The sequence below is a fragment of the Colletotrichum godetiae genome (genome assembly GCF_030913485.1).
Source record: "Colletotrichum godetiae strain CBS 193.32 chromosome Unknown BDP55scaffold_43, whole genome shotgun sequence".
Classification (NCBI taxonomy): Eukaryota; Fungi; Ascomycota; class Sordariomycetes; order Glomerellales; family Glomerellaceae; genus Colletotrichum; species Colletotrichum godetiae.
Window position 1 is genome coordinate 264963 of NW_026851291.1, and position 26320 is coordinate 291282.

The 26320-nt window shown below is 51.8% G+C and overlaps 8 protein-coding genes across 8 annotated transcripts; 3 read left to right on the forward strand and 5 right to left on the reverse strand.

The window, feature by feature from the left end:
• Positions 1 to 10: 10 nt before the first annotated feature.
• On the reverse strand, positions 11 to 1884 carry BDP55DRAFT_635493 (uncharacterized protein; the record flags this gene model as incomplete). The annotated part of the gene is made up of 6 exons (XM_060572780.1): positions 11 to 459; positions 518 to 648; positions 669 to 835; positions 1171 to 1546; positions 1593 to 1760; positions 1856 to 1884. The coding sequence occupies 6 exons, from the start codon at positions 1882 to 1884 to the stop codon at positions 11 to 13; spliced, it is 1320 nt and encodes a 439-aa protein (XP_060425867.1).
• A 1114-nt stretch (positions 1885 to 2998) lies between these two features.
• On the forward strand, positions 2999 to 5124 carry BDP55DRAFT_696569 (GMC oxidoreductase; the record flags this gene model as incomplete). Its single annotated transcript, XM_060577590.1, has 4 exons — positions 2999 to 3031; positions 3463 to 3649; positions 3705 to 4872; positions 4926 to 5124. 4 exons carry the CDS (start codon positions 2999 to 3001, stop codon positions 5122 to 5124), a joined length of 1587 nt encoding a protein of 528 aa, XP_060425868.1.
• Positions 5125 to 5347: 223 nt separating this feature from the next.
• On the reverse strand, positions 5348 to 7176 carry BDP55DRAFT_589345 (family 7 glycosyl hydrolase). Its single transcript, XM_060570911.1, has 2 exons — positions 6100 to 7176; positions 5348 to 6040 (listed from the first exon to the last, which is right to left on the reverse strand). Exons 1-2 carry the CDS (start codon positions 6703 to 6705, stop codon positions 5390 to 5392), a joined length of 1257 nt encoding a protein of 418 aa, XP_060425869.1. The 5' UTR covers positions 6706 to 7176; the 3' UTR covers positions 5348 to 5389.
• A 3381-nt stretch (positions 7177 to 10557) lies between these two features.
• BDP55DRAFT_675030 (methyltransferase domain-containing protein) lies at positions 10558 to 12795 on the reverse strand. Its single transcript, XM_060575708.1, has 10 exons — positions 12486 to 12795; positions 12400 to 12428; positions 12244 to 12329; positions 12166 to 12188; positions 11974 to 12103; positions 11879 to 11916; positions 11771 to 11808; positions 11585 to 11719; positions 11107 to 11526; positions 10558 to 11046 (listed from the first exon to the last, which is right to left on the reverse strand). Exons 1-10 carry the CDS (start codon positions 12654 to 12656, stop codon positions 11007 to 11009), a joined length of 1110 nt encoding a protein of 369 aa, XP_060425870.1. The 5' UTR covers positions 12657 to 12795; the 3' UTR covers positions 10558 to 11006.
• Positions 12796 to 13231: 436 nt separating this feature from the next.
• Positions 13232 to 14175, forward strand: BDP55DRAFT_284739 (heterokaryon incompatibility protein-domain-containing protein). The gene has a single exon (XM_060566505.1). The coding sequence runs from the start codon at positions 13445 to 13447 to the stop codon at positions 14069 to 14071; it is 627 nt and encodes a 208-aa protein (XP_060425871.1). The 5' UTR covers positions 13232 to 13444; the 3' UTR covers positions 14072 to 14175.
• A 2634-nt stretch (positions 14176 to 16809) lies between these two features.
• BDP55DRAFT_559657 (fatty acid desaturase) lies at positions 16810 to 19035 on the reverse strand (the record flags this gene model as incomplete). The annotated part of the gene is made up of 3 exons (XM_060569917.1): positions 16810 to 17565; positions 17620 to 18478; positions 18854 to 19035. The coding sequence occupies 3 exons, from the start codon at positions 19033 to 19035 to the stop codon at positions 16810 to 16812; spliced, it is 1797 nt and encodes a 598-aa protein (XP_060425872.1).
• A 338-nt stretch (positions 19036 to 19373) lies between these two features.
• Positions 19374 to 19985, forward strand: BDP55DRAFT_635499 (uncharacterized protein; the record flags this gene model as incomplete). The annotated part of the gene is made up of 1 exon (XM_060572781.1): positions 19374 to 19985. One exon carries the CDS (start codon positions 19374 to 19376, stop codon positions 19983 to 19985), a length of 612 nt encoding a protein of 203 aa, XP_060425873.1.
• Positions 19986 to 21311: 1326 nt separating this feature from the next.
• On the reverse strand, positions 21312 to 22375 carry BDP55DRAFT_635500 (uncharacterized protein; the record flags this gene model as incomplete). Its single annotated transcript, XM_060572782.1, has 2 exons — positions 21312 to 22148; positions 22226 to 22375. 2 exons carry the CDS (start codon positions 22373 to 22375, stop codon positions 21312 to 21314), a joined length of 987 nt encoding a protein of 328 aa, XP_060425874.1.
• Between the last annotated feature and the right edge of the window lie 3945 nt (positions 22376 to 26320).

Here is a 26320-nt window from a genome sequence, read left to right on the forward strand (position 1 = left end):
TCACACTCCCCTAAGCTACGTCGGTCTTGCTAGGCTGATTGTCCGTGGTTACGAATCCAGAAAACGAGGGCAGCCGAGTCACATGAGACTCTATCGTAAAAGTATGTTTGACAGAAATTCCTCCACCAAGCGAGAGAGGACTGATACGATCAGGCACTTGGGCTTCTGCATGAGCCGAAATTTGGGCCTGGTCACTCTTTCGCCTCAAGGTCTCGAAACCCTCCAGTTCCCAGCTAAGGCTGTCATCCGCGTCGCTGTTATCCGTGCTCCGCTTGAAACCATCGCTTCGACTAAGAGTTGTTCGTACACCAGAAAAGTTGCGCGTGGTCGCGGGGCCTCTTAAAGTCCTTACATGCCCCGTGGCGATAGTCCTTCCGTTGCCCCAGATAGATAGATTCAGCCACCTGGCTATCGTTCGGTCGAATATGGGCCGGAGGATAGGGCTGAATGCCACCATGACTGCAATGCCGTTCTGTAGTACGGCGCTGTAAGGTGCAGAGGCGAAACTCTTCGTTACATATGTTCCCATAGTCGACGGTAAGCGTATGATACAAGCGGACGCCGGAAAACAGAATGGTGTTGTGTTCCGCTGTTGCATCGGTATCTTTGTCCTCGGGGTAGAGCCTCCATAAAGTGTTGACATGAAATCTTGGTGCAGTATCACTCACATGATACCGGCACCAAATATGAGGTAGAGTGCAATTTTATCCGGTCTGGACGTTTGCAAGGTGCTAACAACTTTCATCGAAAGAGCAACGATGATAACGTCGATGAGAATGTCGAAAATAGGCACCAAGCTGAACAGAAGCTTGCTTCCTCCATCGCTCGGCTTGGTCTTTGCAATGATCAGTCCAACGAGGCCAGTGTAAAGTCCCCAGACGATGGAGAGTCTTATTGCAACCCAGGACGAAATCCGGAACCAGCAACCGAAATCCGAAATGGCGTTGGGTCAATAGAATGATGCTCAGTTTTATGGCTAGTATTCCGCCGGCTTATGTGGCTTGTGCAGCCAGGAATGTCTCGTAAAAGCAGGTGACGTGGATGTTGTGTTCAAGATCAGAAATATTGTGTCCAGCGCCTCGAAGAACGACAGCTATGTAATAGTCATCTATCAGGTGCACCATCGTCTTTTTATACCGCGGACAATTCTTTGTAAAGCTATTGACTCACAGAGAATGCAGGAGATCGCAGCACCATAGAAGAAGGCCTAGAAGAGCCGGAAATCAGCCAACCGCGGCCCAGTAGGTATAAACTGAAGTCTACCACGAAACTTACCTGACCAACCAAGTAGAAATAGTCCTCAGCAAGGTAGGCCGCGCCAACGATATACTTCGACATAATACGCATGATAGTCCAAACGGTTGTGAGTGACATCATGATGCAAGATACAATGACAAGGTTTCGCCCATCAAGGGTCATTGGTGGATAAGGGGGCGGGACTCTGCGGGCCTGGACTGCATAGTCGTGCTGGTTGAGCAAAAACGACACAACTGCGGCCATTATCGTGTCCGAAATTGTTGCCTCGTGAATGCAATTGGCATCGGAGCTGCGATGTGTTGTTAGGGAATACAATTCTCAAGTGTGGCACATACGGCGGGAAGCTGGGAACGAGTCGAACTAAAAGACTCTCGAGGCGTTTCTTGCAATGACAGCTTGGAATGCGGTTGAGGATTACTGCTTCTGAAGTGATATGAATCTCCAAAAATCGACAACTAAGGTATTTGGGCAACTTGACTGCTGCCTTGAGGTCCACCGTCCGCCTTTTGGACGTGCAATGGTCGCACTACATTTGGTGGAGGAAACGGACAAGATGAGCAACGAAAAGGCGGAAATGGAGCCAAGAGCTCTGTCACACCTGCCAGCACGATCTGCAAGGTATGTCATCCCAAACTTGTCAAGAACAATAGCAACTTTGAATCAAGCGGTTGCTTTGGACCGCTTATGAACCAATCACTAAAGCGTCCTGTTGAGGCAAACATACAACTTATTGAGAGCTCCACATTGCACGCATTTGCGTATGCTTCTGCTTGAGGGATCAGATCGGTAGTCGCCCCGGGTGACAGTTATTTGAGCGCGGGCGTAAGGAACTACTGAGCAAGCACGCACGAGGGTAACTTGGCAAGCAAACAATGTCGAAACTTAGACTAAGGATTTAACCGACTACCGGCAACACCGAGAACGTCAAGATTAGAGCATCTATTAAGACAAAACCGCGACGTGAAATCCGCTTTACTTTAGTCAAGTGACCTGCCTTGAGCCTGTATAGAGGGAGTGCTTCGAAGCGGACTTTGATACGGCTAAACTGGCCGTTGAAGGGCTTGATATGGATAAACTCCGACGGCTTTCGTCAGGCATATGCTTCCATCATTAGCATTCGTTCTGAAGAAGAACTTTCTAACGAGTCATCTTAGTAAGTGCAGTTTAATCCAACAGCATTTCTGGTTCGTTCAAGATTTATGATTTCATCCGAAATGTAGTATTCCACCGCAGAACTGGGAATTACGAACGACAGCTCGCGTTGGCGCCCAAGAGCCTGTTTGACTAATTTCAATAATTGGCTATTTATTCAACTTTCTTTGAGAAAAGCACGACAGCTGTTGTTATCAAAATAAGGGATCTTGCCCCGGGAATTTGTGAGGTCACTGAGGTTTATAAAGATGCCCTCCATCTCAACCCTGTGCCTCTCCGCCTTCTTATGTTGATTTTAATCGTCCTCTATGTTTGCCCTTGGCTGTTGGCTCTTCATTAAGCCTCTTCAGCTCGTTAATCAGCCAGTACTATTCTCCGAAGCAACTTCTACCGTGCCATGCGCGCCACGACCGTCGGGCCGCAGTGCCATCCTAGTCTTCGGATCACTAACCAAAAGCATTGGGCAGGCCCTTGTTGCCTACCTAGCTCATTTATACTTGAAATCCACGTTCGACTTAATTTTCGACTTGATGTGTATCTGATATGAGTCGTCGAGGTGGTTGAGTAGGGAGCGTGCCGGACAAAGAGCATGGACTACCAAGTCACCGCCGGTAAGAATATGGTGTGATCCAAATCTTCTGCCCCACCAATTATGACTGATAAAGACTTTGGAAAAGTGCTGACATTCTCTTTCTGAAGTCACAAACACTTGGTGCGGCGAAGTCGACTCCGTGCAGTAGAGATAACTTTTGCGCATGGTGAAATCTAGCAGGTATGCAAGTCGAAGGTCGATGTTTCTATCAACTTCCTCATCAATCGTTAGTTTGCAAGTCTCGTTTTAATTTCCTTGTTCTCAACTTAACAACGTTTGTGTACATATTAGACATGGATAACCGTTGTGAAAAGGTACTTGGACAGTTGTTCACTCTGATTTCGTGGTATGCGCAAGACTCCAAATGTGTAACTGGACTACATGCTAAAGATTTGCGCACGCTGAAATTCATTGAGATGCTATGATTCACAACTTTCCATAATGCCAGATTTCCTCTGAAGCTTCTGCTCGTTGAAGCTGGCACCAACACCCACGCCGTTGAAAACATTGAATGGATTGATATGAACAATGCCATTGGCGGCGAATACGACTGGGGTTTCTCTTCTATCCCACAAACCCATCTCGACAACCGGGAGATTGTATCGCCTGTCGGCAAAGGACTTGGGGGTGGCACAATTATCAATGGAGGTAAGCTCAATTGGCGCGGTGCAAAATTGGTGTTCGTCATCTAACGACGAGGAAGGTGCCTGGGCCCGTGTTCACAAGGTCGACTATGACATCTGGGTAGAGAGGGTAGGCGACCAGAGATGGAGCTATGAAGGTCAGCTTCCGTATATGAAGAAGGCTGAGGCGCTTTTCGATAACTTCACCAACCCTCTTTCGCACGGACACACTGGCCCTGTCAAAGTTCAGTCGCCTGGATCTACGGGTCGTGTTTTCCCCCTACGTGAGCCTCTACTTGAGTCCTGGAAAGAGCTCGGCATCGACGCACTCCCTCAACGGGACAACAATGCCGGGAACAACCTTGGTGTTGCAGATCTTCAGGAGAACAGGGATCAGGGCGAACGTCAACTGGCCTCGCTCGTGTATTCTCTCGGGGGGATCACGATCCTGACTGATAGCTTGGTCGCCAAAGTCCTGGTTGAGAAGTACCCGGAAGATGGCCGCCGCGTCGCTCGTGGGGTCAGGCTTGAGAATGGAACTGATGTGTTGGGACGAGATACCATTCTGTCCGCAGGGGCGTACCGCACGCCGCAGATTCTGATGCTTTCATGTATCGGTCCCGCCGAGACCTTGGAGAAGTTCGATGTTCCCATCCTTCTAGATCAACCAGCGATCGGCCAGAACTTCCATGATCATGTTCTGATGCCGACGATTTGGCAGCTGAAGGACGCATCTGCAGGGTACGCCAAGGAGTCCGGCAACCCTATTTTTAATCAGTCTCAATACGTGCTAGGGGCTTTCATCGATTTCATGACAGTCACTTCTCTCGAGAAAGAAGGTGTGGCTGCTGCTATAACCGAAGACGAGGGATCGGCCTCAGATCCTTCTGTGCACCCCTTGCTGAAGCAAGATTGCGCCCATTCGTCTCACTTACTCCAGTACTCGAGGGTGTCGGCGGACGGCTCAGCCGTGTTGATGATTTCAGTCGCTTTCATCAACTCTGCCCGAGGTTCTGTCACCATTCAATCCTCCGACATCAAAGATGCACCACTCATCGATCCCAACTTTCTGGGTCCCAACGTCGATCGCTACGCCGCTCGAGAGACCGTCAGGCGTAACATCAGGTTGCTGACGTCTAACGACACTATTCTGGGAAGAGAGGTGGTGGCCGGCGAGTTGGCGGCAGAGCCGTTGACGGTGAACTCTACAGACGAACAAATCGACGCTCGGGTGCGTGAGATGGGAGGGTAAGTGACTCGCTCCTACTGATCAAGACACTTTTTTCTAAAACAAATCACAGAGGATGCTACCATCCTGCAGGCACAGCCTCTATGGGTACCGTTGTGGATACAGACTTGCGCGTGATTGGGGTGTCGGGTCTTTGCGTTATCGATACATCTGTGTTTCCTGTGTCGGTTTCGGCCAACCTGCAAGTGGCTGTCTACGCTTTGGCTGAGCAAGCCGCAGAGATCATTGGTTCAACTATGAAAAAGTGCTGAGCTGATCGCTTAGATGAGATAGCTGCATTATGAGGAACTTTCCCAATCATCCGCGCTTTGGCACAGGTGTTACTCACTTCTCAAACCATGGCTCCTAAAAGCTTGGGTTCAAGCTTATAGTTAGCATATCATGAAGACTTCGGAGCAATTTTAGAAGCACGACTCAGGTTCGGTCTTAGAAAACACCGACAAATATCCAAACGTAGTAACAGAGACGACAATGCAAGTATGCCACAGGCTAGTATTGTTCAATTAATATTGTAGCCTAAAGCCTCATGTTCATCGTCGAGTTCAACTCTCCAAAGCGGATGTTGCTGAACGTCACCTCAGGGTTGGCCACGATCGATTTGATAACCGTGGGGTTACCCTCAGTCGCGTTGCAGGGGCCGTTGTTGCCCTGATCAAGCCACTCCATAAAGGTCGAGTCATCCCACCACAGGCTCATAGCCAGAACCATACCACGCGACATAGCACCGCCCATGCCCTCCATAGCACCCAACCGCATGAAGTCGGAGGCGCCAGTGGCCTGGCAGTACTCATCGTTCATGAAGTTGATCTTCGGGGGTCCCTCGATGTTGACGACGTTGTTCTGGATCACCTTGCCGTCCTGGACGTACATACGGCGGAGCTCCTTAAGCTTGCCGTTGGAGGCGGGAAACTGGGTGACGACGGTGAACTTGCGGGTGGTGTCAACCTTGTAGTTGTTGCCTCGGCCGTAGAAGTCGGTCACGTTCACGCGGTTGGCGTTCCAGGCGCAGCCGGACTTATCGCAGACGCCAGCCTTCTCGCATTCCTCGCCAGTGCACTTGTAGAGGCCGGGCTGGCTGCAAGGGTGAGGGGCGATGTGAGTTGCGCGGGAGTTGGCCTCCCAGATGTCAAGCTCGTTGCAGCAAGAGCCCTTTTGCTCAAAGTTTCCCTGTTTCTCGTGTTAGTACCTAAATCATCCCGCCGGGCAAGTGTATCAAGGCTACTTACAACTCCGTTGATGAAGGACGTCTTGAAACACTGCGCATCACAGTAGCCGGTGCCCCACGCGGGACCGAGTTTGTTCAAGGAACTGGTGTTCTTGCCACCGTCCGGAAGCATCTCAGACAGGTAGAGCGCGCTGTTCATGCCGCAGGGCAGGTTGACCATGTCGACGTCGAAGCTGAACTCAGATCCCGTGAGATGAATCATCTCGTAGCGCTGCTTGTTCTCCTCCAGCAGGTAGATACGGGGAGACACTTTTTGATCGTCGGCATTGAACATGGTCAGACGAATGTCCGTGCCGTGGGTAGTGACACCCTTGGTGCTGTAGTCAGAAATACCCTGGATATGGCAGTTGGTCGCACACTCCTCGGGAGTGGTACAGGCAGTGGAGTTGGGCGGGCTGTTGCCGGTAAGGCAGCTCACGCCGCTGGACGTCTTGATCTGATGCTGACTCGAGTCGACGACGAGGTAGTTGGTCTTCTTCTGGCAACCATCTTTGACGGTACAGCGGAAGGTTTCGATCTTGGGGTGTTCATCGGTAAGATTGCCAGGCGCCTGACCGGAGACGAGACTGGAGAGAAGAAGAGTAGCGGAAAGAATGGAAAGCGCCATGGTGGGCAAAGTGCAGATGCTGAGTTGGTCAACAAAGTGCGAAGAAGGTCAAAAAGGAGTGACTTGAAGTTGAGAAAAGCGAGGCTTGTGCCGAACTAGAATCATCTGAAGTCCCCGGCGGCAGCAACGTCGAGCTATATACTTTTGATGAACAGCATGACCGTCCCATTCGAAACCGAACAGACCCTAAAATCATCAAGCTGTTTCAACCCGTCAATTTGGGTTCGGAGTCTCCATGAGAATCCATCTAGGGTATTCCGACAAGCTTTCGGGGTTCAATGGTTGATTGCCTCAGGGGTTAAAGGGGCCACGGTGACTGTCTGCAAGGGGCTTTTGGTGTGACAGCAATTGCGGGCAGCAGCCTCAATCTAATGTCTCTATCAGAAGCGGCTCAAGTAGGACATGTGCAGGAGGAAAATTTGGGTACAGCGACAGCAACATCGGACATTGGAGAATAAGAAAGGACCGGACGGTCGGGGAGGGAGCATTGGGCACTTGGGGGCCATGATACCCGAAAGGTTGTCAGGGACTGCCTGGCCTTTATTTCGGCAAAGTGGGATGAGAACCAATATTTCTACGGATCAATCCGTGCCTAACACTCCTATTTGTCCCAAAATTGTGTTTCCCTTCCACAGTTTACCGAACAAGCGCGGTTTAAACTTTCCTCCTGTAACAGAAAAATGGTTTCGCAAAACTCTATCGCTAACGAAGCATCGGCTTGCAGGGTCACCTATTCTAGCGGCCTTATATACACGAATCAGATTTAATTTAGTTGTTAACAACTATCCACGCATCCCACATTCGCCGGCGGCTACATCGCTCAAAGCTCAGGTAAGTGTAAAGTCAACTACCCAATCTCCGTCCCATGTAGCAGAGTAATAATTGCCAAACAGGAGATCATAGTTCGGGCGTTGCACCGAATCGCTCGCTGCGAACCCGAATACTCGGTACGAGAGAGTTAGTGCTACAGAACTATACATGTACTGGAGTGTATAATATCGCTAGCTATGCAGATGCGTCGTCCGTCTTTGTTATCCTGGAACACCTCAGACCTGTGAAGACCCAATACTCCGCACAGCACGGCTTCTCTTCCTACCTTATAGTAAGGATCCATCATACAAGCTCAGAGAATTCACTACCCAGGCAATTTTACGCTTAGAGTTCTCTGTACGATAGCCTTCGCTTCTTGATCTGCGCGGAGCGCCAACTCAGAACTGACACTAGCTCCCGGCTTAGGTGCGGATCTGGCTTATGTCCCGATATTCGCGGTGAACTCGGATCAACTGGAAGTCCTGACTTGGCATTGCTGATGATAACTGAGTTTCTTGGCCTGCAGACAGATTACGTGTAAGTTACTAGTAAGGTAGGGCCAGGGGTTCATCACACTCACTCTCCTAAGTCCCCGTGGGAGCCGTGGGGCCCGCTGTGGTAACGGACTTTGCTAATCCCGGCAGCTCCGAACAGCCTTTTCCAAGCTTGCTGTGTCAAAGCGAAGCCGTATTAATATGTAAGGAGGGCGATATCCAGGACTCAGTGAGCACACGAGATTGTTATATCTTTTCCATGGTCTTCCTGGTTCTATGCAGCTGATAAGGGTTGAAAAGTCTGTACACAAGAATTGATCAATCAAGTGGGGAAAAGACCATGCTACTGTGATGCCATGAGTCAGACACCAGCTTCACCAATTGAGAAACGGGTATCAAACCTGGTGTTTCGTTTCGAGAATCTTGGATCTTCTCATGCATATGCTGGCATGCTTAATTCGTCTGAAGTCAACTTGAAGAAAAACTGAGTCGGAATCCTGCAGGAGGACCGGACTTCTCTGGAATCTTCGTACCGAGGAAATGTGGTGAGGGAGCGGGACCGATCACTCTGGACATCCACAAAATTACTTCAAACCGCTGGAGGGAAAAATCGAAGATTTATGAGGGAGTTTGCTGACTTTATAATTCACGCCCCTGCCTGGAAGGAGGATCGTTCCTCAGTCAATCCGAAATTTGAGCTCATCGAAACATTTGTTTATTTTACTACTCGATGACCTCGCACACAGCTTGACCTGGCCCGCTGACCTAGACGGGCCCTTTTGTGCTGGTGAGAGGGGCGACGTTGATGGGGCATAAGTAAGGTAGGCCAGTTCGAATGGTCCACTTTGGGGGCAGAGCCTCAGCAAGGATGGAGGGGGCGTGGAGGTGTGAAAGCTCGAGACAGGTGCCGGTGTGAGAGACTGTAGTTGCCAGGCAGTTAAAACCGACTGGGGTTCATCAGGATTTCAGAGTCCTCAGTTGTCCTGAAGTTCTGTTACCCAAGTATGCACTCAGCCACCAGGTCCGGATTGCTTGGCCAGTTATCTCCAAGTTCAACCATTGAGCTAGAAACTAGGTTGCTAGTCTTCTTGAGTATTACTGCTGCATGAAGTATTGCGCAATCCAAACAAAAGGGTCATCATTATCGCAGCGTGGCCATGTCTAGTAGTTTTATGTGTTGAAATACGACATTACAGTAATTGAACAGGGGTAGAGACGACCAACATGTACATGGGGGCGCCACACTCGCCTTTATAAGTGCTAGTCAACTAGGCAGTACTAGCTTTTCAGGCAACGTCAACCGCACACAAATCATCGCACCTACGTTCAACAGCATTGACCTTGGACCTCAGCTAGATTTGGGGCCTGGTTCTTTTCATGAACAGATTGACCGACCAACTCGATGTTGAGCTAACAAATGAGCCAGTCAAGCTCAACGAGTTGTCTCCTCCCACTGTCCCTACCTTAGCCGAACCCCCCCCCAGCCATACTTCAAAGAGAGTATGGAGGCCTTTCTAAGCTACCAATTCAAATTAAATCTCGAAAAGCCCACAGCCTCGTTGCTTTAACTCTGGCTGTTGGTTATCAAGTTGTTGTTGCTGCTAGGCTTCGCGGAGAGGATCCATCAGAGATACTAGCACTAGTTGAATATGGTCATGCAAGAGCTACTCTTCATAAAAGTGTCAGGCTGATTGGAGTCGGTCATGTCCGTAGAAGCAACGTTTTGTCAGTGCAACCCAACGAATGATGATTGAGGACACTTAACCTAGGTTGGTAATCATTGAGTCGCAGCTGAAAAGTGCGGCTGAACCTCCGTCGCTTGGCTAGGTCCCACGTGATAACCTCCCGACAACCTCTCCAGTCTCCATCGGTCTGTCTAGGGAATCTAAGGTAAAACCACATCCTTTATCAAGAACAGATTATCCTGTCTGCAGTTACCTTTGCCTTCATCTCCATGTTTCAATGTTGTGGAAACCTCCGACGCAGTAGTGTCTCCTTCAACGAAGTCGTCAATGCTGTATTCTACTAGTACAAAGAGACATCAGTCGCAAAGATTTGGACCTCCACCTGTGCTTGGATTGACTGGCAGCGAGGGTAACATCAGATTACTGAGCACTGAGCTCTCGATATGGAATCTTCAATTTTAAGCCCTGAGTGCGGAGGTTCAGAATGCTTAGACAGTTTTGCTAAAGCAGGTGTAAGGCGTGAAGTAGAAAAGGGGGTTGGGAGGAACTTCGGACGTTGTTGCCGGACCTCTGACTGAGTGATTTGTCGCAAAGCGGGGCAAAATCCCTGCTATATTTCGGACTTCAACAAGAGATGATCACGGTAGACGTAGCAAATCCCCGAATGAGGGATAGACTTAATGCCAGCCAATGAAGATGAGTTCCTAAGCTTACGCCGCTGCTTTTCTCTCTCTTTATTACATGTGCTTTTTGTCTCATTCCCACTACCCTCATAATCATCTCTTTCTGAACTCGGGTTCATCGGTGAATAATTTGGACGAATGAATCGAAAGTAGGCACGAAAAGTAGCAACTACAATTGTAGTCGTTAGTCACATAGAACTAGACAGATTGATGAATAACTGGATGATGCAGAACGCGCCTTTGGATAAAGGAAACGTCAAGGCGAGAGGCAACCAAGAGTCTACTCACTGCAGTGAAATGGGGCACAGAAAGTATTCAAGTCGTCTTTACAATCTTGTGTTCAAACTTGTGTGCTGGGCTATAGAGTTAGTATAAGGTATGGTGTGTTGGTTTGGTAGCTAGAATCAATCGAGTATCAAGGGTCTCGATAACGAAGACGAGCATGGGTGAGTACACAAGATTGACACTTTGATTCGCTTCAGGAGAGGAGTATGCCTCCTTCATAAACACTTGTCAGTGCGCCCCTGGAGCTAGCACATCACACTTGGAGAACATTCTCCTCAACCCCAAGTCTCAAGGCCCTAAACCCGCCAATTGTATTTTCGAGAATTAGAAACTCTATATTGCCATCACTCCTCCTTTTCTGGCTTCTGGCCGTAGACCACGTTGCTTTAAAGTAGTTAGCATCGAAATCGTCTCCTCTCGGGCCTCATCGAGTGTCAAACTTACTAATACAGCCACGCATGAATATTGGGGTTCTTCAAGTCCTTTCGTACGCCAGCCAGCAAGACAAGGACCTCCTCCTTCGTCCACCCAAGAGCTCCGCAAAGAAGGCGAAGGGAGAAGCCTTCAAGACCGTCCAATAGCTGAATCAATTCCAGCATTCCAATATCCTTGAGATGAGGATCCTTTGCCCATGGACCCGCTGGAATCTTGTACGGCTGGTGGTGAACGTTGATGAAACTGGTGTTTTCACGCACGATACCTTCCAGCTTGGGTCCGATTTGTCCGTCTCGGCCAAAGACTTTGCAGGCGTCCATGAAAAGATCGACCCACCGCAGAAGCTCAGTGCCCTCGATTGTACCGTCGTCGGAGTAGATCATGAAACTCCAGTCTTGGAACTCAGCCCACCCGCCCGGGTTCAAGTTACTGCATATTGGTCAGGATGGATCATACTGAAGAGGTCCATAATGAATTGGTGGCTTACTTATAGACGCGCGCCACGTACTTTGGCCAGTCCGCGATGGACCCGCACATGTAACGACTGAAAATGAAGTCGTACTTCTCTCCAATCCACTCGCTTTCAACGTCATCAATCTCGAATTTGACATTCGGCGGTATCCTTGACCTTGAAGTTAGTATGTTGCGTGTCTTATTTATCGAAGAGATTTACCAAGCTGGTTGGATGGCGCTGAGATCGTTTCCGAGAATCTACTCTCTTGTCAGCAAATGCTCGATACGTGCACGACTGCGTAGCTGGGATTGTAGAAAGGCAGCATACCTCGGCATTGGGGTATTTATCACCCATCTCAATGGCCCCTGAGGTTTGTTAGTCAGTCTTCTTCAAAGCGACCGAAAGGTTTGGTGCTGGAGTACAGATGCCTGTTCCCGTGCCGACATCGAGGATCCGATTCAATCTCTTCTCATCTATCGGGGCCAAGAACAGTTTGTTTCCGATTGTCTTCGTCAGCAAGGCATGGCAAAAGTCCAGTCGATCCATTTCGCTCTGGATGTCACAACGATTAGTCGCACTATACAAGAGCCATCACATCGTTTTAGATGCCTTACTTCATCGTTGGGAAGGATGTAAGCTGAAGAGAATAGTCAGTTAGATTTACAAGTGACACAACATTGGCATTGCCATACATCCGGATCGGAATGAGTGGTAACGACGACCATGCTCGGTGGGGTAGTCAACGACGGACGAGGACAAAGATGCGGTGTACGAAGAGCTACAAAATTAGACCATTTGCACTTTAAACAAATGGCGCCAAATTGGACCTAGGCGTCTTTGGGCATTACATTCTATCGTCAATGGTAGACGCATCGTCCTTACGGCAGTAGGTGTCAGTATACAGTAGTGAGCAAAAATTATCAGAGTTACACACCGATTCGCCATCATCAATTGCGATATTAGCCTCCGGGTCAGTGGCTCCAGCGGGGGACAGCCCAGCTGCGTCCGACGGAGTCCTGGTTCTTGGGGGAGACCTGGCTGACTTTGGAGAATGTGCCGCAGGTGATCCTGCTGGCGGCGTAGGTTTTGACGTCGAGTCGGCCATGACTGTGAGTTGGGGTTGCTGTTTGGTAGCAATGGGTTCAGACACGCAGATGGCAAAAACGCGAATCAGATCAGAAATTCGTCCGCTTTTTGCGTTGTACCCGGGTCGGCGGGGTGTTTTGTACTTGTAGAATCAGAACCCCCGCAGCTTGGCAAGTTATGAAATGTTGGTGCCATGTTCGTGCTGGCCGTTGGTTCCAATGTCTCGCCGGCTGCAGCTTAGTGTGCGGCACAGCTGCAGATTGTGCATAAATATCAGTTCTCCTTCCCGATCAGTCTTGCTGCCGCGGTTGGTGGGGGTTAATATCGAGCACACTTACCGAGATCTTTTGCCCTTCTTCTCTCCCCGAATGTCTGGTTTCGGCACGCACACTCGCGCTTGAAGACTTTTTGGGCAGAGGTTTGAAATCGAAATTCGTCCCGCCGTTAGTAGTAACCTACTCAGCCGTAAGGTACTAAATAACAAAGTCAGTATTATACCCGGCGGCGATCGCACCCTTAGTATCTCCTAATCTATAGAGTTTTGCGGGGTTCGTCGCCGTGACCTCGACAAACTTTTGCGGCGTCACTAACCACATCCTTTATCAAGAACAGATTATCCTGTCTGCAGTTAGCAGCTTCTAGGCTTCCGACAAACGAATCTGCTGAAACTCCCTAGATACCAAGTCATCACTGCCAATAACAACATTCCGAGACTTGGTCACCATCTCCCAGGATCTTGCCATCTTGATCGCAAAACTCCATGATCAACACAAACACCGGTGCAGATTGACTAATAGATATTCAAGAATGACTTCTGAATATCAATACTCACCCCTTCCCACCCCAAAGTCAATCCGCCTCATCCGCCTCGTCAACACCAAAGATAAATCCTCGCCTCTAGAATGCGAGTTTGAAGAAACCTCTCTCGACAATCCAGCCTCATACGCAGCCCTCTCCTACACCTGGGGAGGCGAACCATCGAATGTCCCTCTAACAGTAGTAAACGCCACGGCCATCACCGCCCCAACCACCAGCCCTCAACATACTTCTCAACCCTCACTCATGATAACCCCAAACTGCGCCGCCGTGCTCAACATCCTACGCGGACCACGGATCCGCGATCTCTCTCTCTGGGTTGACGCCGTCTGCATCAATCAGTCCTCCAACACCGAGAAGAGCGTCCAGGTGGGCATGATGGCGGAACTTTACCAAAAGGCAAAGTACGTCTTTGTATGGCTGGGCAACGAGTGGGCGCCAGCTACGGTGCTTGCGTTGTACAAAGGTGTTCCGAGGGTAAGAGACGAACAGGGACGAGGTAAATACCGCAAACTTTGGACATTCACATTCAACCCGAATTCACATCTTCACTTACACCACTTGCCCCCCAAAAAAAGAAACCCCTTACCCCTCGATGGCCCCCGCCCCTCTCATTAACACGACCCCAAAAAGCCCTAGACCCAAACCTCCTCTCCATCCTCCAACGCGCCCCCTACTGGCTCCGCGTCTGGACCCTCCAAGAAGCAGCTTACACCAACGCCTTCATCCTCTGCCTCGACGGCGGAGGCGAAGCCCTCTCCAACATCCTCCAGAACTGGGGCGACGCCCACCGCACCCATCCGGGGCCGACCCAACTCGCCATCAATATGCGCCGAAAAATCATCTCCTCCCTTCCTGCGGATGCTTCTGATGCTGTATCCGCCGAGGAGCAGAAGGAAGCGGCGGAGATTGCTGCGCGCCGCGGGAAGTTGAACGTCTATCAGCTCAGGTGGCTGTTGTACTTACAGTCCACGGAACCTCGTGACAAGATCTACGCCCTTCGCGCCGTGTTTCCAGAGACATTTGGAAAGGTAGGGGTTGATTACACGGATCCGGTGGAGAAAGTCTACCGTGAGGCGACGAGGCAGCATGTCCTGGGGCAGGATACTCTCACCCATCTCCTACTTCTCGGTGCCGAAGGGGGAGACACGTCGACATCAACATCAACATCAGCAACAAATACTCCTTCCCCACTGGTCCCAGACTTACCCTCCTGGGCCCTCAACTGGAGTAACCAAGCCATGGACGGGAGAATGCTCCTAGACGCCCCGGCGTCATCGTCCCGCGGCAGCAGGCCCTACTACAGATTCTCACCCGACACCCGCACACTATACCTCAAAGGCAGGAGCGTCGCGCGCGTAGGCGACCGCATAAGCCCCAAGCTCCCATTACTCGACCATTCCTTCGTCCTAGCCGACAAAAACGAAGACTTACTCGCCTGGGCCGGCGATGCCAGGCGCATCTCCCAGGCCTTCCTCTCAGACATCTTGTCACCGCCGCCACCACCGCCGCCCACCAACGCAAGCGAAGACGATCAAGCGGCTACTGCGAATGCGCTTCTCACCTTTCGAAGCGTTCAAGCCCTTCTCACACGAATCCTGAAAGCGACCCCGCGAACAGAAGCCGACGCCGCCGCCTTAAGCGTAATCTCTACCCCGCAAGCGCTGGCGGACGCAGTAGCTTCCCGGCAAAATTCAACTTGGGTGATTATGGTCAATATCAACTCCATCACGGGCTCGGGGTGTATGTTCCTAACCTCAGAGGGCCACTTCGGGTTCTGCGTGGCGGAGCCGGAACCAGGTGATTTGATTTGCGTCTTTTCGGGGCTGGATTTCCCCTTCGTTGTTCGGTCGAGGGAAAGCGGGTATGTAGTCGTAGGGTATGCGGTCGTCGATGGGTGCATGGACGGGGAGGCGTGGTCTGATGAGGAGGATGAATTGACGGAATGGGCTTTGGTGTAGATATCCAAAGACATGTTCAAAGCTGCTAGGTCTAGGACTTGTGGCTAGGCCACGATACCCTCGTATCGCGCCTCGCCAAACCCCGAGACATATATATCGAATGTCATTCTACTAGAACAAAGCCTAGTAGAAGGGACCCGCCCTCTCAGAATGAATCGGCACTAGCGAGTAGGACATTACATCCGTCGGGGCGAAGCTGCGTTAGTTTAGGCTGTCTGGATATGAGCGTATCGACTTTAGATTTGAATTCGCACTGAGGCCGTCTTAGCTCATCAATCGTTCGGTTGGGTATGTCAAGTGAAGGAGGTAAAGAAGGGTACATGTATCGTTATGAGGTCGTGGACAGGTTCGTGGATAGGGAGTCGTGCCTTGGTAGGAAAGACGAGTTGAGAGAGTTGCCGTCGGTTTAGAACGTCTGAAGATATGTGTATCGAGACTTCAGATCCTGAATGGCAACCAGGACCTTCACAACTCACTGCCTGTCGGATGGGGTATGTCAAGTGTTCTCGAAATACATGAGCCCGGAATAAGGCAGCAAGCAGGTAGAGAATTGGACCTGTACCCTGGGATAGGTCAGGCTATGGGGCTGTCGGCACATCGCGAGGAGAATAGTGCCAGGAGAGAACTCAGAAAGAGGACAATCAGGGCTTAAAGAAGGGAGGTTCCCTTACTTACATACCAAGCCCGACCGTCCCGGGATCGGCACCGGTAACCCGTCCACTTACTCAGCGCCACCCCGGCGGATCCACCAGAAACCATACCTTACCTTACCTTAGCTTCGGACTCAAATATCTCCTCTCCAAAGTCCGAACATCTCGATCTTCGATGGTCCGGTTGTCGCCCCCCCCCCCCTTCCCCCTCTGCCCTCTTCCGCTCCGGCGGCCCCTTCCCCATCCCCATCCCCTTCAGCCCCAGCCAAGCCAGACCAGGATATGCCTCCATGTTCCCCTTGCATAATGTGTGCCCGGTCCTGGGAGGTGGTCAAGTTGCCTCACTAAGCTTAACCTACGGATACTCTAATCTTGTCTCAACGTCGTCAGTCCCGGGATGAGAGCGCCGGTGGATTCCATCCGGAGAATAACATTTAGACTCTTGGCTTGTGGAGATTCCCCAGAACCAGTTATCTGGATGTTCGTGTCGGGATCTCGATCACCACGTGGTCTCATTTCCTTAGTTCTGGAGATGGTTTGATGGGATGTTCTAGCTTCATCGTTTCCGGTATTAAACGGTGATCGGCACTAAGTCATCCATATCTCATTCACGGTCACTCGGAAATAACATGCAAAGTGAAAAGAATAACAGTATATGAACAGTTGAACATTAAGACAGCAGACTGCTTTTATCTAGTCTATGAAAATAACCCTCCAACGCCGAAACAATGCATTGATGCTGTGTCTAATGCAGGGCGCTTTCGCCCGTCTCCGCCATAAACTTTTGGCAGTTGAGCAGTGTACGAAGCTGGTCGCTGACCTCCTCAAGTCTACCAATAACCTTCTTGTTGCCATCGACAAAACCCAAGATCGAGTAAGGGATTCCAGTATCCCTGCAGAAATCCTTGACAAACACCTGCGCCTTGCGGAGATTGTGCCGCGGGACGCGCGGGAAGAGGTGGTGAACGGCCTGGAACTGGAGACCGCCGTGGATGAAGTCCAACCAGGCGGGGCAGTCGACATCCATGGTGGTGCGAAGCTGGCGCTGGGCAAAGGACTCGGACTCGCCAAGATCCGAGGTAGACATGCCCCAGTGGGAGAGGGTAATCTGAACGTGCAGAGGCATGGTGATGATGTGCGAGACCAGGACAAAGGCAACACGAATAGGCCAGGTGGGCAGCGTGTTGAGAATCAGACGCCAGCCAAAGATGTACCAGAAGCAGCACATGAAGGCGATCTCAGTCGGGCGAATCCACCAGGCCTTCGAGGCGCCCAAGGAGGAGGATCTACGCGACAGAACGTGGAGCCAGGAGAGAAGGTAGAGGTTGAAACGAGCGATGCCCATAACGGGGTAGTAAGTGTAAGCCTGGTACTTGGCGAGAACATCGGCCGCGGCATCCCAGACGAAGACGAAGCCATCGTAGTAAGTCGACTTGATGGACTTGAAGAATGAAGGGCATGTGGCGAAGAGAGGGACGTTCTGAATATCGGGATCGTGTTCCTGGGATGTGTTAGTGACAATTTCGAGACATGGCGAACAAGAGGCTCGACTTACAGGCTGATTGGTAATGAGATGGTGAACGTTGTGACTGCTCTTCCACCATCCCATGGAAAGGCCGCAGCAGAAATCGGCAACAAAGAGACCAATAAGAGTGTCAAACGTGAAGTTGTGGGTGATGGCACCGTGTCCAGCGTCGTGGGCAGAAAACATGATCTGATGCCAGAAGAGGCCCAAGAAGCAGGCTGAGGTCATGAACCACTCGTAGTGCAGGGCAGTGAGGAAGAGGGCAAACAGAGTCGAATATCTGCACATCTCCTTGCCGTAGTCCAAGTAGGGGCAGTCATAGAGACCGGCGTCCTTGACACGCTCATGGAGCAAACGGTACTTCTCCTGGATATCGCGCTGGACGGCAGGGTCGAGAGAAGGGTACTCATCGAGATCCTTGTTAATGTTCTGTTGGATGGACCACTCGGTGTACTGGTCAGCGGTCATACGGCTCCGGCCCGACAGACCGGGGCCTGCGGCGAGGGCATCATCGGTAGGGTCTGCAGGTGCAGCAAGGCGACGTCTAATGCCAGTCTCAGTCTGGGGCTCGGGCTTGGTCTCGACCTCTGCACTGCTGCAATCAGAAGTCAGGGACGTGCGGGAGCTCCCGCCAGATACATCGGAGACGGCATCGTCGGCGGAGTCGTCTTCATCGAGATCGGACGAGGGGCAGTCGACGGCAGCGTCCGTGGCATCATCTGCAGTAGCACCACCGGGAGTGATGCCGTTGGATGCAGATGCGGGTGTTGTGGTCTCCTTGGTGTAGACGCCGCCCCTAATTGGTGGTGTCATGTTGATCCAGGGACCCGCAGGTTTCCGGCCGATCCGAAAGGCTTTCATGGTGTTGAGTGTGGCAGCCGAATGGTACCTGTCAAAAGCGATATGTCAGCACACTAATTCCACTTAACGCAACAATAACGGAGTCCGAATGTCCAGCGAATCCGAAATATTAATTGGCCCTTTCCCCCTTCTCCCGCCATTGGGACCATGTGGGAAAATAAGCTTAACCAGACTTCTGATTATATCTCGGTCGCTTTCGCATTCCCGGATGCTTCTTTCTTCCCGGCGTCCCACTCCTTTTCAGATTGTTTATCCGAACCCGCGGGTTTGATGAGGGTACCCGACGCCGCATAAGGGTCCAGATTTGGAGGGGGACTCAGCCTCAAGATGAAGATGGTGGGAGGGGGAAGATGCGATGCACCCAAAGGTTAATTGGACATGGAAGGTAAGTCGAGCCTCTTACACTTTGATCTCGTCTGTCGCATCTCTTCCAACCATGTGTAGGATAGCCAACTGGCCACCAGGATGCTTGCCCATCCACCCGTCGAGGCGAAGAACCATTTCGTCAAGAATGACGATTGTGCGGCCATCCGCAATCATGCCCTCCACCTCGCGGGGAGTAATGATTCTGCTATCGCGATCCATTGTCGCAACTGTGTGATGGTTTCGTTATTCGGTTCAAGATGTGTGCTTGCTAGCCCAGTTTCGAACACGTCGAAAACAACGAAGATCGACGAATTTTTTTTTTTTTCGTGGTGATGGTGACGAGGTTCCGTCGACGTGGTGAATTCGAGAGAGCGACTACTGGAAGGCGCGAAGGGACGGTGTGATCGAACTTTGCCAAACGCACACAAAAACCCGATCGAACTTCAAATTCTCGCCGGTCAATTGCGTACGAGGTCGACAGACACTTCACGTCCAGTCGCAATGGGGGAGGAAGAAAAAAGAGAAGAGTCGGTGGTGGTAGTGAACCTGGGTAGGTGATGGTGATGCGCCTAGGACGAACTGGTTGGTTGAACGTGGGCGATGCGGTATTTTACGTATTATCGACCTTGGGTGGTTTGAGGGAGGGTTGGCTGGCGGCAGGCAAGATCCGCGGTGACAGGAAAGCTTCAGAACCCTGTCGGACAGCTTTCGGTTCGGGATGGCGAGAGAGAGAATTTACGGCAAAGGCGAAGCAGTCGACACTCGTGCCATTTTCAGATGAGAACAGACGACATGGACATGACCTGGGAAGCAAGAAAAGGGAGGGGGGGCAGGCTCAGGATAAAGGGCAGAACAAACGAGCGAGAGAGTCAAGAGAGACGGGAGAGACAAGAAACGGGCAGACGGGACAACGTAACAGGCGACGGGGGTGTGAGGGTGGAATACTGAATGGATGGAGACGAGACGAGAGAGAGGATCTGAGAAGAAACGTGGATGGAAAGGAGCAGCAGCCACACAACAACCAGCTCAATCCAGGAGAGAGCAACCAGCACCAGTACCAAGGTGCAAGAGGAAAGCACCACCTAGCAAGCGGCGGCGACAAGATGCGCCAGGGACGGTACGGTACTCCGTATACCCCGTGGCTCATCCCCGTACGAGACTACGAGTGAACGGGGACCAAGACGTGGAGCGAGGCGAGGGTGCCCAGGTAAGGTGGTTCTTCAAAAGATTTGTGGATCATCTTTTTCCATTGCATCCACACCCACTGGGCCACAAGCGTGTGCTACTACTGCTCCTAAGGTACGGAGTGTAGAGAGAGAGAGAGGGAGACTACCGTCAAGGACAGCTTGTCTTCGAGTTAGGCAGGTCGAAACAGTGTGCGTGGGTTTTTGGTGGAGGGGCAAGTTGACTGGATGGATACGCAGTATGGGGGATTGGGATTAGGATGGGACATGGGCCAGCCGCCATGTCAAGGACATGACATGGTGCAGGGGGGGGGCCGGAGGGGAAAAGCGATAGAGAGATGAGACTCTCATCACTCAGTTCGGGTGCGAGACGACATTCTCTTTCCAATCTCCCCGACTAGCTTCCCACTCCCAGTTCTCCGCCAAGACAAAAAGGAACCGAACATCAGCCAGGTTGTAGTGGTTGTGGTTGCAGCAAGGTATTTGATTGCGGTGTACTCTCTGTTCGGAGTATGCGCGATGGCGTACCTGTGAACATCGCAATCAGACATGTGGTGAATTGGCTGGTTGGTGACAATAAAAGGTATGAACAGGTAAGGAGAGGTAAAAGAAACATGTCTGTGTGGACAAAGTATGATACTGAGATGCAGAAATGCAGGGCAGAATGAATGAGCGAGTATTCGTGTGCTCTCGTATGGGTACGGAGTACGGCTAGTATGAACGAACACATACGCGCAAGTTGAACAGACTGGACGCGCCCTTCTCAAAAGCCTAGGCCACGCCCCTCCCTCTCTGCCAATCTTGTTTCCCGAATGGCCCCCCCCTGATCCAATCTAGCAAATTGGCCGTTGGCGCTTTCGCTAGCCCCGGGGGCGCAGCTTGTTGCGTTGCTTGTCTTCTCTTTCTCGCCTCTTGGAGAGATTGGTGCCACTGGGCTTGCTGGAGAATGGGGGCTGGGCTATGCAAGGTGCAACTCTGCACTCCTCACTCGAGACCATCCCGCACGGCAGCCGAGACCAACTAACTGACTCTAGAATGAAGCAATTGTAAGAGGTTGACTGAGAGTGAGACTCGAGAATCAAGATTGAAATGGATGGGCGTGTGTGCCGGGGTGAGCGAGGAGAGAGGGAGAGAAAAAAAAAAGTGACGGAGCTTATTTGATTGACACCGGTTGACCTTGCGCAGGCGGGGACTTGGGAGCCTTGACAGGACCCTGAAAGGCTGAAACGCTGAATTTTGGGGTTCTTCTCGAATCATGCACTTTCCAATGTTGGAGAAAGCGGTGGATTTCTGGAAGGGAAGGCACGCCGCTCAAGGTAAGGCAGGGACCCGAAGACGGTACGAAGTGCGCGGGTGGTGTGCGGTGCGCAGTGCGCGTATTACCTGAGCATCAGGGACCTCAGACCTTGAGCCTTGCCCGGGGTGAGGACCGTGACGGTCACCGAACACGGCTAAGAAAACCGAAGAGGAAGCAGAGCACCTTGGAACCTTCCCATCTGCAACCTTGGGGGGACCTTGGATACGTGGATGGTTTGGCAGGGAAGGAAGGACCGTACTCGATACGGAGGGGCGGGACCATCTGGGCAAGTACGCGGGTGCAAATGCGCCGCAGGGCCATTGCCCATTCTCCAGACTCACAAGTTGCACCTTCCTGGTTTCCTGGGGCCTTGCGTTACCCTTTCCCTCATTCGCCTTGGCTCCTTCCCAAGTCCAAGACCAAGCAAGTGCCCCCAACAGACTTGGCAGCCGCACACGGGCTGCGGGCAGACACCTCGCACCTCGCACCTCGCACCTCGCACCTTGTAAAGGAGAGAGAGGGGAAAGAAAGAACGAAGAAAGAAAAAAGTTGGCAAGAGTCAAGAACCCCCATGAACACGCGTCTTGAGTGGGAGTGCGCCAGAAAAGAATGGAGAACAAGTGGGACGCGGACCCAGGACCCTTGAAACTCAATTCCACCGTCCCGCGAAAGACACCAAGGACACATAGACGCAAAGACGGCACCGGCTCTGGGAGACTGCCCGGGAGTGTGGCGATTGTGCTGGGAATGGCCTTTCCTCCCATCGAGCCTTGACTCTTGACTAGTTCTGAGCCCCCTACTACAGTCGTAGATCCATCTCCAACTCTCCATGGTTGACTTGACGATTGCAGCTGGGAGAGTCTGAAGTGAGTTTTGAACCCGCGGAAGAATGTTTCTGGAAATGGCGCTCAAGCTCTGGACCTCCCACCTTGTCACTGGTCTTGGGTGCAGCCTTGGCCCAGTTTGTGTGCGTGTCGCAGTCTTGGTTGGAGCGGCTGCTTGAATCGTTTGGTCCAATCCCATTGTCTAGTCTCTTGGTCTCTTGGTTCTTCCTTTGACTTCTGATTGCACATGGCATGCCACCGAAGAAGACATCGAACAGGGCAGGCAGAGACTCTCAAGTCTTACACGACTACGTACAGAGCTGCCCAGGTGGTCTTGTCCTCAAAAGGAACTGTTTCCCTCGGCTACCGTACGCGGTCCCGTCCACCCCGGTCCACTGTCCACCTTGCTCCTGTCCCCTGGTCCTTCCTCCCCGTGCGAGGTGGTGCCAGGTGGTGGCTCATTTAGCGAGCCGAGCTGTTGGGGCGGAACCAGACGAAATTGGCCCGAGGGAAATGGCGCGCCTGTCAAGGCAGCCGGGCGCCGCCAGGGGAGAGAGGGGCAAGGGGGGTGTCGGAAAGCCACAAGCTTGCCGAGCGACGGTCTCCGTTCGAATTCGAAGGTGCTTTGATCTTGGAAGTCCCACGATCCACCGTTAATAACGAGTTACTATACGGATACTCGCGGGAAGATAAATTGATGAATGATGAACACAATCAGACATGTAACGCAACGTAAAGATGATGGACGAGGGGGTTGCAAAGTGGGGGCATTTCGCAAACCGAGGTATGGGGCAGGAAGAGATAGTGAAGACGGAAAGAACGACCACAAGGAATAGGTAATCAGGAAGTAGCCACCAGTCACCAGCGCACCCACGGTAGCAAAACGGGAAACACCGTAGAAATATGGCTAAAAGGCCCAGGCTCCAGCCTCTTGGCTAACGGAAGTTTCCTCTTGGCGCCGCCGACTGCGCCTCGCAATGACCCCACAAAACGTCAACTGCGAACCCGAAGCGGGAGGAGACGATGGACGGCGCCGACTGCCTCTAGCCTCTCATGCCTCTACGATCTATCTACTCCGTACTACCTATCTATCCGTGGCCTCGCGAATACTAATCTACTCATCTATCTAACCTCAGCTCACGGCACGACATTCTATCATCTGAAGGCTGTGCCCGTACTACGTGAGGTGGTTGGCCGAGTAAACAAATCTCCTTGGAGATTGACGCTCTTGATTGAGCGTCACGTCGCAGCAAACTCCAAAACTTTGCTGTTGGGGTGTTCCGGGCTCGGCCTTTCTAACTTTTTCCCTTGCTGCTCTATTTTATCTCTTTCCGTGTTTGCGAGACGAATGAGACGAGGCACACAATACACACCAAACAATTGGCATCCCATCTCTTCGGGTAAGATAGGTAACCTTTTTCCTGCAGGCTGGCTGCACTACTGCTGCGACTGCAGGCCTTCCATTGCGGGATGGTGGTTGCATCCAATTCCTCTCCATTAGCAGGTTCCTGACGCAAAAGCTGCGTGTTTTCCCCGACTCGTTTCCAATTCGGCAACCAGAGTTTCCATACTTTTTCCACCGAGCTCGTGCCAGCCTGCGTTCCAGCCAGCCAGCCAGCCCAGCGAGAGAGTCAGCTCGGTGTTGGCGCTCAGCTGAGTATTTCGCGGCCGATGTGTGTGTGCGCATTCAGCCTGTGGTTGTTGGCTGAATCGCTTGCCTGAGAGCCTTTCCCACGTAGGTATTCAATATCCCCCGGCACAGTGACGCTGCAGCAGGCTAACTAACAGCACCACCACCAGATTGAATTGAAGAAGCGGGAGCGGGCTGGAACTGGAACAGCTGCCATGCTTGTCATCCCAGGAATCTACTCGAAGGAACCCCACTTAACAGCCACGACTAAGGGCCGGGGCCCAGGGGCGTGGTGAACGAAGCAGCAAGGAAAAGGTGCGAGCCTGGCGACGTGCCATCGCCAATGGAGTGAGTGCCACACGAAAAATGTAGGTACCCGGAAGCAAGGCCGCGTACGTAATATCCCGTATCCATGTTCGAGGCCGTTGAGTGGCACAGTGGTCAGTGAGTTGCTAGGTCTGTCATGGGGCTCGCCCGCCCGCGGGTCTAAGAAGTTGATGGGCAAGGGTAGGTAGGGAGACTTGAGAGGGGCAGAACTTATTGGGTCTTGGGAGGGGCGGGGGCCTGGTGCGTCGTTTGGATACAACCATTCGGCCAATTCTGCCAACTCCCAAGAATATCTCACAAAAGTGGTTCGCCTAGACGACGATCTCCTATGCAACTTTTCAAACTTCCTAGCTTTTCCTCACCGTCTTCATTTTTTTGACACTGTGGATAGCCACGTTTGATGGAGAGAAAGACAGCAAAGGGGAGAGAAACAGCGTCATTGCTGTCGCAACTATCCTTGGATTGAATGGGTTCCCATGAAGCCAGAAGCTAAAGCAGCAATCAAAAGTGGGATGTCGCAGGAACATCACAAGACAATCCGAATAGGCGGCATGCAGAGATGCAGATGCCCAGTCGGAAAGCGCAAATCCCATACGCGTGATACGACCGAGGGAGGCAAAAGGAGGGTGCTAATACGCAATTGCGGAGACCTAGCAGAAAGGGGTTTGGTCGTTTTCCGTTTGGCGGCTGGTCCATCATAGATGATGATGCTCATCATTCTCCTCCTCAGCTCTTACTATGCCCCCTCTCTTCACAGGCTCATAGCCGTGGCGGTGGCATGCTTGGCTCCAGCGTTTTGTCTCCTCGACTCCTGTTGGTCAACTTGATCCCATCGAGCCGTAGTTCCTGCAAGCTGCGGCATCATCCAATTCGGATGGCGTAGGGGGGCCGCGGGCATGATATTGGCGTGTGAGCTAGAGCTGCTGCTACTTTGGAGAGACACTGAAAGTTGGAGAAAGGCATGCTGTCCAACACGCCATTACCAGCCTTTGAATGTACGCCTTCCCAGCATTGGATTGGCGCGCAGAGGTTCGCGTGCTGGATACAACACTAAACGTGGTTTCTGGGCCTGGGCCCAGAATCCCGTCCGATCGAGATTGGACTCTGGACGGTCCAAGATCAAGGAGCCTGGGGTCTCCACTCGGCAACCGTTTGATTGGCTCCAGGCAACGGCACACCCTCGCTTCAGTCACGAGCTCTCGGATTAACTCGCATTGTTCCTCGCGAACCTCGGATTAACCTCCGATGGGTTTCTCCCGTTTAGAGAGGTGGAGAGCTCCCGATTCCATTTCTGTCCCCACTCCTCAGGAATAACCTTGTCTCTCCCCAGACGGTAAGTCTGCTGACTAAGGTTTCAAGCTGTTTCGGTCGCCACCGCTGCTGGTCATCATTCTTCCCTCACACACAAAATCGCCCGGCCGAGTCGTCTAATAATGGTTATCACGGCACGGCCGACGTCTACGTTTGGCAAGATGAAGCACAATATTACCCCCAAAAAGAACAGTGTTCTCGAATCAGCTATTCTTCATCCCGATACCCGAGTTGATTCATCTGCTCGCCATTTGACCCTAAAATTTTGCACTCCCAAGAACCATCATTTCAGATGAAGGAAAACTGTATTGCAGTGAAACTAAAAGCTGACTCGGCCCAGAAACAATCGGCCTTCGTCCGAGTCACGTGGAGTCAGATCTCTTGTCATCCCGTCTACCGTTTTGGGACGAAAAATAAGATCCAGACACGGGCAGATACCAATTTCGTTTTGTTTTGCCTCATATCTAGACGATCCAGGGGAGGTGTACCAAAAGAACAAGAACTAGGGAAAAGGCAAAATCCCGTCGGAACGAGCTGTACACGCGAACATCAGCAAAGTTTGAATCTGCATTATCGCCGAGTTTGCCAAAATAGCATCCATCCATCTATTGCGTATCTATCTATTCATTGTTGAGGAAGACCCCTCCCCGCGGAGCCAGGGTTCCACCATCCGTCCAGGCCCTCACGGAACCGGATACTTGGCAATCAGCGGCATCGGACCGATCACCGACGGTACCTTCAGAAAACCCCGGGTCCCCGACCAGCTAATCAGTGACACCCCATCCGCCCGCCATGTCCGCGTATGATGAGCGTGAAAGCGAGCACAGGTACGACTACGAGCCGCTCTCGTCCACTAGCACCGGCAGCAGCAGCGGCGGCGGCGACAACAATGGCGCCTTCAGGCTGCTCCTGCTTGAGCCCTCCTCCGCCC

Excerpts from the sequence above, each read along its gene's own strand:
- BDP55DRAFT_589345 (XM_060570911.1), bottom strand. The coding sequence starts at position 6,705 with ATGGCGCTTTCCATTCTTTCCGCTACTCTTCTTCTCTCCAGTCTCGTC. Across the intron at positions 6,041-6,099 it reads CGTCCTTCATCAACGGAGTT|GGAAACTTTGAGCAAAAGGG; the intron begins GTAAGTAGCCTT and ends CACGAGAAACAG.
- BDP55DRAFT_675030 (XM_060575708.1), bottom strand. The coding sequence starts at position 12,656 with ATGGCCGACTCGACGTCAAAACCTACGCCGCCAGCAGGATCACCTGCG. Across the intron at positions 12,429-12,485 it reads CAATTGATGATGGCGAATCG|GACGATGCGTCTACCATTGA; the intron begins GTGTGTAACTCT and ends TACTGCCGTAAG. Across the intron at positions 11,720-11,770 it reads AGCGCCATCCAACCAGCTTG|GATACCGCCGAATGTCAAAT; the intron begins GTAAATCTCTTC and ends TTCAAGGTCAAG.
- BDP55DRAFT_284739 (XM_060566505.1), top strand. The coding sequence starts at position 13,445 with ATGACTTCTGAATATCAATACTCACCCCTTCCCACCCCAAAGTCAATC.